The sequence below is a fragment of the Argopecten irradians genome, chromosome 2 (assembly GCF_041381155.1).
Source record: "Argopecten irradians isolate NY chromosome 2, Ai_NY, whole genome shotgun sequence".
In the NCBI taxonomy this organism is placed as follows: domain Eukaryota; kingdom Metazoa; phylum Mollusca; class Bivalvia; order Pectinida; family Pectinidae; genus Argopecten; species Argopecten irradians.
This window is the reverse complement of record NC_091135.1, coordinates 58,291,776-58,309,682: the sequence shown is the minus strand read 5'-3', so window position 1 is coordinate 58,309,682 and position 17,907 is coordinate 58,291,776. Positions and strand designations below refer to the sequence as shown.

Here is a 17,907-nt window from a genome sequence, read left to right as displayed (position 1 = left end):
TGTGGTCTATTGTTCTCTGTCAATATATAAAATCTGTGGTCTATTGTTCTCTGTCAATATATAAAATCATGTGGTCTTTTGTTCTCTGTCAATATATAAAATCATGTGGTCTATTGTTCTCTGTCAATATATAAAATCATGTGGTCTTTTGTTCTCTGTCAATATATAAAATCATGTGGTCTTTTGTTCTCTGTCAATATATAAAATCATGTGGTCTTTTGTTCTCTGTCAAATATATAAAATCATGTGGTCTATTGTTCTCTGTCAATATATAAAATCATGTGGTTTTTTGTTCTCTGTCAATATATAAAATCATGTGGTCTATTGTTCTCTGTCAATGTATAAAATCATGTGGTCTATTGTTCTCTGTCTATATATAAAATCATGTGGTCTTTTGTTCTCTGTCAATATATAAAAATCATGTGGTCTTTTGTTCTCTGTCAATATATAAAATCATGTGGTCTATTGTTCTCTGTCAATATATAAAATCATGTGGTCTTTTGTTCTCTGTCAATATATAAAATCATGTGGTCTTTTATTCTCTGTCAATATATAAAATCATGTGGTCTTTTGTTCTCTGTCAATATATAAAATCATGTGGTCTTTTGTTCTCTGTCAATATATAAAATCATGTGGTCTTTTATTCTCTGTCTATATATAAAATCATGTGGTCTATTGTTCTCTGTCAATATATAAAATCATGTGGTCTTTTGTTCTCTGTCAATATATAAAATCATGTGGTCCTATTGTTCTCTGTCAATGTATAAAATCATGTAGTCTATTGTTCTCTGTCAATATATAAACTCATGTGGTCTTTTGTTCTCTGTCAATATATAAAATCATGTGGTCTTTTGTTCTCTGTCAATATATAAAATCATGTGGTCTATTGTTCTCTGTCAATATATAAAATCATGTGGTCTATTGTTCTCTGTCTATATATAAAATCATGTGGTCTTTTGTTCTCTGTCAATATATAAAATCATGTGGTCTTTTGTTCTCTGTCAATATATAAAATCATGTGGTCTATTGTTCTCTGTCAATATATAAAATCATGTGGTCTATTGTTCTCTGTCTATATATAAAATCATGTGGTCTTCTGTTCTCTGTCTATATATAAAATCATGTGGTCTTTTGTTCTCTGTCTATATATAAAATCATGTGGTCTTTTGTTCTCTGTCAATATATAAAATCATGTGGTCTTTTGTTCTCTGTCAATATATAAAATCATGTGGTCTTTTGTTCTCTGTCTATATATAAAATCATGTGGTCTTTTGTTCTCTGTCAATATATAAAATCATGTGGTCTATTGTTCTCTGTCTATATATAAAATCATGTGGTCTTTTGTTCTCTGTCAATATATAAAATCATGTGGTCTTTTGTTCTCTGTCTATATATAAAATCATGTGGTCTTTTGTTCTCTGTCTATATATAAAATCATGTGGTCTTTTGTTCTCTGTCAATATATAAAATCATGTGGTCTTTTGTTCTCTGTCTATATATAAAATCATGTGGTCTTTGTTTCTCTGTCAAATATAAAAATCATGTGGTCTTTTGTTCTCTGTCTATATATAAAATCATGTGGTCTTTTGTTCTCTGTCTATATATAAAATCATGTGGTCTTTTGTTCTCTGTCTATATATAAAATCATGTGGTCTTTTGTTCTCTGTCTATATATAAAATCATGTGGTCTTTTGTTCTCTGTCAATATATAAAATCATGTGGTCTTTTGTTCTCTGTCTATATATAAAATCATGTGGTCTTTTGTTCTCTGTCTATATATAAAATCATGTGGTCTTTTGTTCTCTGTCAATATATAAAAATTATATGGTCTATTGTTCTCTGTCAATGTATAAAAATCATGTGTCTTTTGTTCTCTGTCAATATATAAAATCATGTAGTCTATTGTTCTCTGTCTATATATAAAATCATGTGGTCTTTTTTTTGTCAATATATAAAGGCACATGGTCTTTTGTTCTCTGTCAATATATAAAATCATGTGGTCTTTTGTTCTCTGTCAATATAATATAAAATATTGTGGTCTATTTTCTCTGTCTATTTATAAAGTCATGTGGTCCTTTATTTCTCTGTCAATATTTAAAATCTTGTGGTCTATTGTTGTCTGTCAATATATAGTCATGTGGTCTTTTGTTCTCTGTCAATGTATAAAATCGTGTGGACTATTGTTCTATGTCAATATATAAAGTCATATGGTCTTTTTTTTCTCTGTCAATATATAAAATCATGTGGTCTTTTGTTCTCTGTCAATATATAAAATCATGTGGTCTATTGTTGTCTGTCAATATATAAAATCTTGTGGTCTATTGTTCTCTGTCAATGTATAAAATCGTGTGGACTATTGTTCTATGTCAATATATAAAGTCATATGGTCTTTTTTTTCTCTGTCAATATATAAAATCATGTGGTCTATTGTTCACTGTCAATGTATAAAATTATATGGTCTTTTGTTCTCTGTCTATATATAAAATCATGTGGTCTTTTGTTCTCTGTCAATATATAAAATCATGTGGTCTTTTGTTCTCTGTCAATGTATAAAATTATGTGGTCTTTTGTTCTCTGTCAATATATAAAATCATGTGGTCTTTTGTTCTCTGTCTATCTATAAAATTATGTGGTCTATTGTTCTCTGTCAATATGTAAAATCATGTGGTCTTTTGTTATTAAATGTACCGCTATATGTATAAAGACTAAAATTTCATAACTTAGAGAAAAGTGGCTTGAGGACTTCAAAATACATTTAAAAAAATAAAATACCTAGGTCAATTTTACAAGCAGATAATATAATGTTTCTCTGGATAAGAGACAGTCTTCTGATGTCCTTTTGATATTCAACAACAAATTTGACTGAATCTGGATGTAAAATGGTCCCAATGACTATTTTCTCATTTTTAAAGAATTTTTTGTTCTTGTGCTGAAAGCAAGATGTTAAACTCTATTCGTACTGTTGTCGACTATAGTCGACAAGATATAATCGACAGGATTTTACCCTCTGTCTTCCCTGTTGTCAACTATTTTATATTCAAAATATTTTATTGTCAACAACAAAAGTATTACATTTATTCATAAAAGAATGTGTATTACACATTAGCAATATTGGATTGGACAACAGACTAGGCCTATACACTGTACTAGTCTTTTCAATAACTATACATATGTATATACATGTCAACTACAGCTGTATAGTTGACACTCAATATTTACATTTGTTTTCTTCACAATAAATTTCCTATCATATTCAAATTTTCAATGCAGTGATATATGAAAAGTATTTTAAATTCCAAACAAATTTTCTTGATGCTGAATAAATATTCATTTTGACAGTGTATATCGTTTTAATGACAGAGGAACAAGATAAATCAAACAGAAGTTTAATAGTATCATCAACAAAATGGCAGTTTGTTGCACCTTCTATCCAGATTGCAATATCAAAATAGAATCTTGATGCAGGTTTTAAATAATTCATCAGATTATTTCTAAGTATGTTAAAATGCTTGCACTAACCTTATAGCATGTTAAATAAATTAGCACAAAACAACCTTTCTGTACTCAGTAACTCCTGCAGCTATTTCACAGACTTCCCTAGCAGAAGGCATTTCTGTACAGTGTGAGTTATTCTCTCTGAAATATCAATGTTCTGGTTATAATTGAGAAGCTAACTACATGTACGTGTATATAACCATAATAACACAGTGACTTATTTGTGAGCCGACCAACCATCTAAGGCCTTATTTGTGAGCCGACCAACCATCTAAGGCCTTATTTGTGTGTGGCTGGTATATTAAATCTGTATCATTTGCAGCTAATTTCCATTTAGGGGGTTTATTTTGTGTATAATTTTGGGTACCAGGTAATATCCTCTGTTTTTGAGAGATAGTGTATGCACTTAATTACAACTGTTATCAGTTCCTGTATACTGAGATAGATAATTGTAGAAGTCTAACTATACAAGGTAATGATAGTTTAAATTCACTACATGTGGTAGTATACTTTGAAGTCAAATACCATAGATAATGAAGTATATAGTAACATACAACAACAACATTGGGTAATATATACTTGCCCATAACCTTGTTAAATCCTTTTGGTTTAGACGTCCACTTGACAAACACCAGATATACAGGAATACTTGTCAGCCACACCCCCAAACCGAGGCCGATTCTATCAGGAGCCGCAATAATACAAAATATCAACAGGATGATATTGATGGCCAAAACTGCCACAGCCATCACAAGGTTCGCCTGAAAGATTCCACTAGAACTGTAAGATAATGGACAACTAATACCCGCCACCAAGAAGCCCTTACTGAAGAATGTGATGTGTCAAATTATTAACATTCATATGTTACAATAACTGACCAAGTTTGAACAAAATTCATCCAAACAAATGAGGTTTTGGTTTGACCTTTTTAGAAAACATGTGACCTGGTTATCATGGCAACCACAATTTTGGGGTGGGAAGGGCATGTAATGTCACCTGTATCATTACTGTAATAAACAGCGTGGACAACCTACCTTAAATGGCCGTTTTATATCTGGTTGTGTCTTGCGTAGGTATAACTGAGCAGATATGACAAAAATACTGAGGATGGTTGAGAAGATCTGGATGAACTCCATAAGTCTGGTAAGTCCTCCAGTTACCAGCATCACTAGGGACCAGGCACTCTGTCAGGTTGGAAAACAAGTTTACTGTCATTTACAACAAAAGACACACAGCCTTTATCACTCACCTGGTGAGACGGTAAATGTGGAAACTTACATGAGGAGGAAATTTACGCTTCACTTCATCGCCAACATTCCCCCAACATTTAAGATTTGTAAGATTGGAAAACAACAAATATATTGTCAGTTTACAAAAATCGTCTACAGAGTTATTATAGTCAATGTACCATTGTACCAAGACTACAGATGACAGATATTGCATCCTCGGTATCCCACAGGTGCAGATATTGGGACACAACAATATACCGACAGTTTGTTTGTGTTTGTCTTATCACTAAATATAGAACTATCAAACATATAAGAGCCCATAGAATGAATTAGTCTACAGTAAATCTGTATGTTAAACAGATATTTCTAATTACCATAAGATGATGGCTGCCCAAGGCGTAAGAAACTGTACATGAATCTGTATGTTAAACAGATATTTCTAATTACCATGAAGATGATGGCTGCCCAAGGCGTAAGAAACTGTACATGAATCTGTATGTTAAACAGATATTTCTAATTACCATGAAGATGATGGCTGCCCAAGGCGTAAGAAACTGTACATGAAGTGTTCCCAGAATCAAAGGGGCATGTCCATTTCTGGCTCCTGCGAATAATATTCTGTGGAAAAAAAATTAAACTCTGAAATTTACATGTTCATTATCCCCCGCGAAACGCGTTTGCGGGGGATATTGATTTGGGCTCTGTCCGTCCGTCCGTCCGTGCGTGCGTGCGTCCGTCCGTCCGAGTATCGTTTCCGGGCTATAACTCCTAAACCGTTCAACTTGGCTACACGAAACTTTCTGTACATGTTAGGCTAGTGCTCTAGTTGTGCCTTTTGCTAATGGGAACCTTTCATTTTCGATACTTTTTCTGTTACCATGGAAACTTATTCAAAAATACCATATTATCAAAGTTTCCTTTCTATTCCGGGCTATAACTCGAAAACCGTTCAACTTGGCTACACAAAACTTTCTGTACATGTTAGGCTAGTGCTCTAGTTGTGCCTTTTTCTAATGGGAACCTTCCATTTTCAATACTTTTTCTGTTACCATGGAAACTTATTAAAAAATACCATATTATTAAAGTTTCCTTTCTATTCCGGGCTATAACTCGAAAACCGTTCAACTTGGCTACACGAAACTTTCTGTACATGTTAGGCTAGTGCTCTAGTTGTGCCTTTTGCTAATGGGAACCTTTCATTTTCGATACTTTTTCTGTTACCATGGAAACTTATTCAAAAATACCATATTATTAAAGTTTCCTTTCTGTTCCGGGCTATAACTCGAAAACCGTTCAATTTTGCTACACGAAACTTTCTGTACATGTTAGGCTAGTGCTCTATTCAGATCATCATATTGTGTGGGGAAAGCTGTCAAGGTTATAGGAGGTAATCTTATATTTATAATTACCTCATAAATTAGGTATCCGAATGCTCCATAAAGTGTTATCCATGTACACCACCAGCTGTCATATTGTTTTTCAGTTTTAGAATACCCATATATTGTTACTTGTGAATTTGGACAATTGCTTTGATGCAGTTCCATCAACATAATGAGATGTAAATTATGCAATGTATATATTTAGATATGTTTGTGTCATAAAAAATATCATATTCATATTACTTAAACATGTTACATCAATTCTGTGTTCTTTTATTCTTTTAAATGTCATGTTACTGGAGAGCGGATATATTGTTGTATGAATTTATTCAAGGACAATACTAAGCTCTGTTCAAATAGTTAAACCTACATGGATGACAATATCAAGATTTAAACTCTTAGTTACAATGAGCTTCATTTATTTTATGTTTGAGCTTTCATACACAACTGGGCGCGGGGGATAATGCCAAGCTTTGCGGCTCCTTGTTTATTTTTTAAGTACATGTCATTTTCAAAAGCAGTATGAAATAATTGGTCGAATTATTCATCAAGTTATCTTGCCTCACTTTAGAATGAATGTCCCATGATACTGACCTTGAATGTCCCATGATACTGACCTTGAATGTCCCATGATACTGACCTTGAATGTCCCATGATACTGACTGAATGTCCCATGATACTGACCTTGAATGTCCCATGATACTGACTGAATGTCCCATGATACTGACTGAATGTCCCATGATACTGACTGAATGTCCCATGATACTGACCTTGAATGTCCCATGATACTGACCTTGAATGTCCCATGATACTGACCTTGAATGTCCCATGATACTGACCTTGAATGTCCCATGATACTGACCTTGAATGTCCCATGATACTGACCTTGAATGTCCCATGATACTGACCTTGAATGTCCCATGATATGATACTGACCTTGAATGTCCCATGATACTGACTGAATGTCCCATTATACTGACTGAATGTCCCATGATACTGACCTTGAATGTCCCATGATACTGACCTTTGAATGTCGCATGATACTGACCTTGAATGTCCCATGATACTGACCTTGAATGTCCCATGATACTGACCTTGAATGTCCCATGATACTGACCTTGAATGTCCCATGATACTGACCTTGAATGTCCCATGATACTGACCTTGAATGTCCCATGATACTGACCTTGAATGTCCCATGATACTGACTGAATGTCCCATGATACTGACCTTGAATGTCCCATGATATGTTACCTTGAATGTCCCATGATACTGACCTTGAATGTCCCATGATACTGACCTTGAATGTCCCATGATACTGACCTTGAATGTCCCATGATACTGACTGAATGTCCCATGATACTGACCTTGAATGTCCCATGATACTGACTGAATGTCCCATGATACTGACCTTGAATGTCCCATGATACTGACCTTGAATGTCCCATGATACTGACCTTGAATGTCCCATGATACTGACCTTGAATGTCCCATGATACTGACCTTGAATGTCCCATGATACTGACCTTGAATGTCCCATGATACTGACCTTGAATGTCCCATGATACTGACCTTGAATGTCCCATGATACTGACCTTGAATGTCCCATGATACTGACCTTGAATGTCCCATGATACTGACCTTGAATGTCCCATGATACTGACCTTGAATGTCCCATGATACTGACTGACCATGATGAACTGTCCCATGATACTGACCTTGAATGTCCCATGATACTGACCTTGAATGTCCCATGATACTGACCTTGAATGTCCCATGATACTGACCTTGAATGTCCCATGATATACTGACCTTGAATGTCCCATGATACTGACCTTGAATGTCCCATGATACTGACCTTGAATGTCCCATGATACTGACCTTGAATGTCCCATGATACTGACCTTGAATGTCCCATGATACTGACCTTGAATGTCCCATGATATGATACTGACCTTGAATGTCCCATGATATGATACTGACCTTGAATGTCCCATGATACTGACCTTGAATGTCCCATGATATGATACTGACCTTGAATGTCCCATGATATGATACTGACCTTGAATGTCCCATGATACTGACTGAATGTCCCATGATACTGACTTTGATACTGACCTTGAATGTCCCATGATACTGACTGAATGTCCCATGATACTGACCTTGAATGTCCCATGATACTGACCTTGAATGTCCCATGATACTGACTGTGAATGTCCCATGATACTGACCTTGAATGTCCCATGATACTGACCTTGAATGTCCCATGATACTGACTGAATGTCCCATGATACTGACCTTGAATGTCCCATGATACTGACCTTGAATGTCCCATGATACTGACCTTGAATGTCCCATGATACTGACCTTGAATGTCCCATGATACTGACCTTGAATGTCCCATGATACTGACCTTGAATGTCCCATGATACTGACCTTGAATGTCCCATGATACTGACCTTGAATGTCCCATGATATGATACTGACCTTGAATGTCCCATGATACTGACTTGAATGTCCCATGATACTGACCTTGAATGTCCCATGATACTGACCTTGAATGTCCCATGATACTGACCTTGAATGTCCCATGATACTGACTTGAATGTCCCATGATACTGACCTTGAATGTCCCATGATACTGACCTTGAATGTCCCATGATACTGACCTTGAATGTCCCATGATACTGACCTTGAATGTCCCATGATACTGACCTTGAATGTCCCATGATACTGACCTTGAATGTCCCATGATATGATACTGACCTTGAATGTCCCATGATACTGACTGAATGTCCCATGATACTGACCTTGAATGTCCCATGATACTGACCTTGAATGTCCCATGATACTGACCTTGAATGTCCCATGATATGATACTGACCTTGAATGTCCCATGATATGATACTGACCTTGAATGTCCCATGATACTGACCTTGAATGTCCCATGATACTGACTGAATGTCCCATGATACTGACCTTGAATGTCCCATGATACTGACCTTGAATGTCCCATGATACTGACCTTGAATGTCCCATGATACTGACCTTGAATGTCCCATGATATGATACTGACCTTGAATGTCCCATGATATGATACTGACCTTGAATGTCCCATGATACTGACTGAATGTCCCATGATACTGACCTTGAATGTCCCATGATACTGACCTTGAATGTCCCATGATACTGACCTTGAATGTCCCATGATACTGACCTTGAATGTCCCATGATACTGACCTTGAATGTCCCATGATACTGACTGAATGTCCCATGATACTGACCTTGAATGTCCCATGATATGTTACCTTGAATGTCCCATGATACTGACCTTGAATGTCCCATGATACTGACCTTGAATGTCCCATGATACTGACCTTGAATGTCCCATGATACTGACCTGAATGTCCCATGATACTGTCCTTGAATGTCCCATGATACTGACCTTGAATGTCCCATGATACTGACCTTGAATGTCCCATGATACTGACCTTGAATGTCCCATGATATGACCTTGATGCCATTGAATGTCCCATGATACTGACCTTGAATGTCCCATGATACTGACCTTGAATGTCCCATGATATACTGACCTTGAATGTCCCATGATACTGACCTTGAATGTCCCATGATACTGACCTTGAATGTCCCATGATACTGACCTTGAATGTCCCATGATACTGACCTTGAATGTCCCATGATACTGACCTTGAATGTCCCATGAATACTGACTTGAATGTCCATGATACTGACCTTGAATGTCCCATGATACTGACCTTGAATGTCCCATGATACTGACCTTGAATGTCCCATGATACTGACCTTGAATGTCCCATGATACTGACCTTGAATGTCCCATGATACTGACCCTGTGACTGTCCCATGATACTGACTGAATGTCCCATGATACTGAATGAATGTCCCATGATACTGACCTTGAATGTCCCATGATACTGACCTTGAATGTCCCATGATACTGACCTTGAATGTCCCATGATACTGACCTTGAATGTCCCATGATACTTACCTTGAATGTCCCATGATACTGACCTTGAATGTCCCATGATACTGACCTTGAATGTCCCATGATACTGACCTTGAATGTCCCATGATGATACTGACCTTGAATGTCCCATGATACTGACCTTGAATGTCCCATGATACTGACTGAATGTCCCATGATACTGACCTTGAATGTCCCATGATACTGACCTTGAATGTCCCATGATACTGACCTTGAATGTCCCATGATACTGACCTTGAATGTCCCATGATACTGACCTTGAATGTCCCATGATACTGACCTTGAATGTCCCATGATACGATACTGACCTTGAATGTCCCATGATACTACTGACCTTGAATGTCCCATGATACTGACCTTGAATGTCCCATGATACTGACCTTGAATGTCCCATGATACTGACCTTGAATGTCCCATGATACTGACCTTGAATGTCCCATGATACGATACTGACCTTGAATGTCCCATGATACTGACCTTGAATGTCCCATGATACTGACCTTGAATGTCCCATGATATGATACTGACCTTGAATGTCCAATGATAATGACCTTGAATGTCCCATGATACGATACTGACCTTGAATGTCCCATGATACTGACCTTGAATGTCCCATGATACTGACCTTGAATGTCCCATGATACTGACCTTGAATGTCCCATGATACTGTTACCTTGAATGTCCCATGATACTGACCTTAAATGTCCCATGATACTGACCTTGAATGTCCCATGATACGATACTGACCTTGAATGTCCCATGATACTGACCTTGAATGTCCCATGATACTGACTGAATGTCCCATGATACTGTTACCTTGAATGTCCCATGATACTGACCTGAATGTCCCATGATACTGACCTTGAATGTCCCATGATACTGACCTTGAATGTCCCATGATATGATACTGACCTTGAATGTCCAATGATAATGACCTTGAATGTCCCATGATACTGACCTTGAATGTCCCATGATACTGACCTTGAATGTCCCATGATACTGACCTTGAATGTCCCATGATACTGACCTTGAATGTCCCATGATACTGACCTTGAAATGTCCCATGATACTGACCTTGAATTTCCCATGATATGATACTGACCTTGAATGTCCAATGATAATGACCTTGAATGTCCCATGATACGATACTGACCTTGAATGTCCCATGATACTGACCTTGAATGTCCCATGATACTGACCTTGAATGTCCCATGATACTGACCTTGAATGTCCCATGATACTGACCTTGAATGTCCCATGATACTGACCTTGAATGTCCCATGATACTGACTGTGAATGTCCCATGATACTGACCTTGAATGTCCCATGATACTGACCTTGAATGTCCCATGATACTGACTGTGAATGTCCCATGATACTGACCTTGAATGTCCCATGATACTGACCTTGAATGTCCCATGATACTGGCATTAAGGACCCCTACACAGCTCACACCAACCAGAACCGAGATCACAGGTGTTAAGGACGGGTACAGCATATCTGTAAAAATCTACAACACAGTGAAACATATCATGTGTGCATCATGGGTAGGCGAGATAAAATTTACAATGCATGTATATTGGAACTGATGGAGCTGTTGTTTTTGAATTAATATGGCAATTTCTCTTTGGAGCTGTTGTTTTTTGAATTAATATGGCAATTTCTCTTAAGAGTTATCTTATTAAATTCACTGCCTGATACTTATCTGATGTGAGAACTGTGTCTTCCAAATTGTCAATTATTCTGGATCATGATTTGCCAGACCCTGTAGTACTTTAAACACCAACTGTTCAAATTTCCTGTATTGATGACCCATGAGTGTTAAGACCTTCAGTTAAATCTAACCGGTGGATATTTTACACCATCAAGTCTAATCATGTACCCCTATATCATGTCCTGTACTGAGTAACTGACATCCTGTCTGGTCTAATGTTCTATTGTTATACCACCTTAAACATTTGCGAGTCAAGATCAAGCTTTACTCAATTTCTATCAAAATTAAACATCTGTTCTGTGAATGTCAATTTGTTTTCTCTAGAACATAAACATTTACATACTCACCACTGCTATAGCATCTGTCTGGAGGATCTGTTGTGGTGACAAGACGATGAAATAAGCGAGGTTGGTGAGGATGTATTTTAGAACAATGATGATAAAGGACAAACACACGGCTCTAGGAGCATCTCTGTAAACATTACAAGCAGGTAAAATCAAACAAGTCAAATTCATTCAATATTTACAACTATGAAGGAAAATTTGGGGAAATTTAAAAGCTCTTTATCCGATAAAAAAAAATATTTGCATGTGTGTTTTTATTGGTAGGTAATCTAACTCACATTTTTTATGCAATTTGTTAAGTTACAAATACATCCAAAGTTATTATCTAGTATATCCTTATGTGTGCTGCAATGACCAATTCATTACATTGAACCATTAACATCAAATGACCGAAGAAAACAATACTTACTTTCCTGGATCTCTCACTTCCTCCATTAAACTACAGAGAATCTGCCTGAAAATAGAAATAGAAAATCTGATATGAGAGTTCTAGTATGTTACCCTGGTGCACTAACCGCAATATACTTTTTTGCTATACAATGCACATGTATGTAGATATCTTGGAATTAATCTCTGACGATTGATTGATTAAACATTAGATTAGTAAGCCAGAGGTCTCTGTTTCATAATGAATGAATCCTTCACTTTATCACATGTTCACATGTATAAATGTAGATGAGTGTTAACAGAATTGATTGCACCATTCAACTAGTGAACTGATTTTTTTTTTTTTTTTTTTTTTTTTTTTTGCATTGAAATCTGTGTATATGACAGTAGCAAACGGTTCTAATGAAAGTTGAAGTACAGTCAAACCTGTCAAGAAAGACCATCCAAGGTACAAGGAAAAAGTAGCCACTATAAAGCCTCAGCTGGTCTTTATACACAGCGTCAAACCGTGTAATAAATGGACATTTGGGAACCTAAGAAAGTGGTCTTAATATACAGGTGGTCTTAATACAGAGGTGGTCGCTAAATAAGGCAGATATATTTGTATCACTGTGACAGCCCCCATATGTCTACTTTACCTGTTTGATTCTACAGCTATACGATTAGGAATTTCAACAATATCAATAAAATTATTAAGAATACCATGAATTAAAAACAGGGTATTTTCCCCGATTTTGTTGGTCTTATTTTTCATAAAGAATAACAGTTTTATATAAGATTTTGTTTCATGGTTAATTGGCAGAACAAACTTCACTGAATTGTATTTTTAATCAATTTTTACTTTGAAGAACAAACTTAAAAGTCAGGAGGGGGTGTAAGGAACACCAGGAAAGACAACTCACCATCCCCCGTAGGTAAATATGGAGAAGAAAACAGCCATTGCTAAGTTTCCAGGCTCCAGACTCTCTGCTGTTGTTGGAAATGAATTTTCCAAGTTTTCTGTCTCGCCTTCAAACAAATGTTTGTCTTTTTAGAGATCATTACTAGATTAATAAAAAGTGTGAAAAGATCTGAACTTACTGAACTGTAAGAATTATAAAAAGGACTGAAAATAAAGTGTATCCTTCTCATTCAGACAGTTAACGATGCTCCACCGCTGATGAATGGTATTTTTTCTCTATGGAAACAGGAACAGTCGAATTCGTATTTTTCTTCAGTTACAAAAGTTACTTACTAAGTTACATCATCACCACCATTGAAAAGTTTGAGCTTCTCATTTTACTTCAAGATAAAAATATTAAATATAATTATTAGCATTCCCGAAAAATTCTGTGGTACTATATGTCCTATATATGGAATGAAGTACTGATTGCGCATGCACCAAAAGCAAACTAAATTATCTTATATTAATTTTTTGTGTTAAAGTGAACAGTCGGGCAAGGATGGCTAAAGTCGGTAAAATTGTGTGAATGTATCCAGTATAATTTCTTATGAAATAGAAAAATAAAATCTCTCGCCAAAATCTGTCTGCGTGCGAAGAAATTAATTTAAAGTATAGGAATCCTAAAACGTCCTCCCGGCTGACTATGTCCGTGGTTACATTTCCAAGCAGCCTTGCGTTCAATGCTTTCAATTTTCCTTTACTTTAATGGTCAGAACTGGGAAACGTAAGCAGAACTTGGCCATCGTATTAACAAGTGAGAACTTTTGGAAGGCCAATGAACGCATTTAGACTGGTTTTCTTTGCCTGACTATTCACTTTAATTAGACATATATGTACATGATTAAACACCAATTTTTGTTCAAATAATGAGTATCATGTTTGCTCTGTCAGTGGTGGAGCATCTTTAAAATAACAACCACATGAAAGGGCCACAATCATATAAAGGTCAAGGTTATGCTAAGTGGAGGCCATGAAACAAATATTACATCTGTACGCCTTTTTGGTAGTGTAGACAGACCTTTTATTCGGTCATTAAGTCAATATACAATTATGGCCCTCTGTGGATGGATACATCTAAAATGTCTCCCGCAAAATAGAAGTCTAAGAAATAAAAGTCTAGCTAATACTTTCCAGGGAGACAATTGATGTATCCTGACACAATGGGACATAATTATTTTACTATAAAACAAAATAAATTATGTTATATTCAACAACAGGAGTAAATCTATCTAATTCATGTAAATACATGCCAAAAATGTTGCTAAATCTGTCTGCAGGTAATGAGATCAACACCAGTCCCGGACTCCATAAGCCATTAATGACTGTACAGAACATTTGGAAGTTTTTTTGTTGTTTGTAGCATATTTGTCGTAAAGAATTTTAGATACATAGCAGTAGCAGACGACGTCCACTTCCTCGGTCACATGCACCACTTCCAAAGGGTTATGTCCCTGGGATATTTCCCCCATTTTCAAATTCTGGTGAAATGTCTAACTTATTCAATGTCATTTGATCATTCTAAAGAAAGTGGTATGATAATAGCATTTAGTTACCTTGAATCAGATGAATAATTCCTCCAGTTATGATAATCAGTAAGGCAATAATTTTTGTGGTAGACAGAAAGGTCTGTACCTTTGTAATATACTTCATATAGACACAATTCAGAGCCACCAAAGTCACTGAAACACAATATATTGTAATAAAGCATTAGGTCACATCTGATCTTTATATAGTCATGAGTTAAAATATATCTATAGGGGAAATCTTATATGTACATGTATGCGATATACATAAAGTCCACTAAACCTGCCTATATTATTAGGGTGGGTTTTTTGGCGTTTGTTTGTTTGTTTGTTTGATTAATTAACGTCCTATTAACAGCTATGGTCATGTAAGGACGGCCTCCCATGTATGCAATGTGTTGCGTGTATGTTGTGCGAGGTGCGTGTTTTGGGAGACTGCGGTATATTCATGTTGTTGTCTTCTTGTATAGTGGAACTGTTGCCCTTTTTATAGTGCTATATCACTGAAGCATGCCGCCGAAGACACCAAGCAACACACCCCACCCGGTCACATTATACTGACAACGGGCGAACCAGTCGTCCCACTCCCTGTATGCTGAGCGCTAAGCAGGAGCAGAAACTACCACTTTTATGGACTTTGGTGTGTCTCGGCCAGGGGACAGAACCCAGAGCCTTCCTCACAGGGGCGAACGCTCAACTCAAGGCCAAAAGTGAGGCAGTGCCAAGGGAGGCATTAGGAAAGATAAAGTCAGTTAGGAAGAAGAGAAAAGATAAGATCCTAAATTTAGTCGCCTTTTACGATCATGCAATAGGGGCAGCAGGTACAATTCTAAAGCCCTACCTGCAGGGCAAGATATATAAGGCAAATAAAAAAACCACCCACCTAATGATATAGGTAAGTTTAGCGGACTAATATACATGTAGCTAACTAGTAAGTATATACATTAATAAAATTAATTATAATATATCACTCATTTAATTTTTTTTTATAAGTGTAAAGTCATTAAGTCAATGATGGGGACTGTCAATTACCTAAAATCCATGCAGCCAGTAATTTTACACCCAATTCTGTTGGTCTGCATCCAAGAATTGGCTGAAGAGTGTACAGCGATGCAATGTAAGCGACAAAGGCCCAGAATGGACAACATATCATCATAATATATCCAAACATAATCATGAATCCAGGGAGATCGCCAAACACCTTAAGGACATAGGCATAGCCTCCGCCAGCCTTGGGGTAGATGGTTCCCATCTCGGTGAAACACAAGCACACTCCCATATTGATTAGTCCGCCAATGAGCCATATCAACAGAGAGATTCCTACAGATTCTGAGTATCGAAATATGGCGGTGGGTGTGATGAAGATGGATATATGTCCAGTCACCGATATCAGGATAGCGGTACAGTGCAGCAGACTAATCGACTTTTTCATTTTCACGTGGTCTACCTTGGTGACAACAACAGGCTCCGGTCTACTTTCACTTTCAGGTTGCTCCATCTTACTGAACTTATATTAACAGTTGCCTGCTAGACGATTATCGTGTATATTTTGTAATTTCTCGTGGTAGTTGAAGGCCTTGACCTATTTTATACCGTGGTATCCAGGTGCTGTGGGTCGGTGCCTTGGCATCCTCATTATATTCAGAACGTGCCGTTGTTTTATAATAATCTTTTCTGGTATTTTGGTAAAGTAACGTGTAAAAGTCAGAGGTGTTCCGAAACTCATATCAGCTGCAAGGTCATGTTCTTGCCGACATAAAAGTGACACGCCGACACTATCCTATAAAATGCAATTTTGGTCGTACATTTTAAGACTTAGTGGTGGCGATGACGTCACGTATATATTTATTTATGTATATATAACTTAAGGGCACTCATCCGTGCACTCGGCCGCGCCGCCCGATGAACGGCTAGAACTCTAGCTCGACGTCCCGAGTTCGATCGATTCCGTTTTCTGCGCTTCCTATTTCAAAAATATCGTAGTTAGGTTATAATTAGGCCTAGTAGTTTGTTGTGGTGATTTGGCGAATATCGTTCCCGAGCCCATTTGGCGTTGCTTTTTCCAGAAACATTTTTTTGTTTTTTTCTTCCTTCTCATTCCAAATTCCGGATCCCACAACCCTCACATTTACATTGTATTACTGTTTAGTTTATCATTGCAATTGACTCTATAACCATGCTATCTGTTAGCACAACACGCGCGGCAATTCTATTGTTACGTGAATAGTCGATGGCGTAGCGTCATGACCCCACTTCTGGTGGGAACATATGAATGACTCGATTCCAATCCGCTGTTCAATCGAATTCGTTGACGATGACGGGAGAGAAATAAAAAATATGCAACTGCCGCCAGAATAATAATATTCATTTACGTGAAAAATTGTATAGAAAAAGCAAGGACGTATAATTATTAAGTTGATTTATTAGTTTTTATCTTCTATTACAATATCTTTTATTTGTCCTTCCTATGATTTGATAGCATTTCAAGATCAGTTACATTGTATATATAATAGTTTTATTGAAATATGTCAAACTGTTAATTCTGTTCCAAGTTTACACCTGTCCCACATCATGCTTTTTAAACTGATGTGTATTTGAAATTACCATTTGCATTTTTCGTATATGGTTAATTGATAACCTGCATTTGCAGATGACAGAATAACAGTACACAACAAGAAGATATTTTAAACCTGTAATCTAATTCTTGATTCTTTTAGTGAGAAAGCGGAGATCTGTACCAGTGTAATTTTTCTTATATTTATAATTGTCAATGCAATGCATGTTAAATATGTAAAAAGTGAATTAAATATGTGATTTAAAGGATTTTTTAAAAAGAAAAATGTGACTTATGCTTCTGAGCTAAACAGAT

At 36.6% G+C, this 17,907-nt stretch overlaps 1 protein-coding gene across 1 annotated transcript; it reads right to left on the bottom strand.

Annotated features, from left to right (window-relative positions):
• Positions 1–1,843: 1,843 nt before the first annotated feature.
• LOC138316063 (Y+L amino acid transporter 2-like) lies at positions 1,844–16,851 on the bottom strand. The gene is made up of 9 exons (XM_069257542.1): positions 16,071–16,851; positions 15,069–15,194; positions 13,475–13,580; positions 12,595–12,639; positions 12,189–12,312; positions 11,534–11,637; positions 5,246–5,342; positions 4,530–4,679; positions 1,844–4,256 (listed from the first exon to the last, which is right to left on the bottom strand). The coding sequence occupies exons 1-9, from the start codon at positions 16,534–16,536 to the stop codon at positions 3,918–3,920; spliced, it is 1,557 nt and encodes a 518-aa protein (XP_069113643.1). The 5' UTR covers positions 16,537–16,851; the 3' UTR covers positions 1,844–3,917.
• Between the last annotated feature and the right edge of the window lie 1,056 nt (positions 16,852–17,907).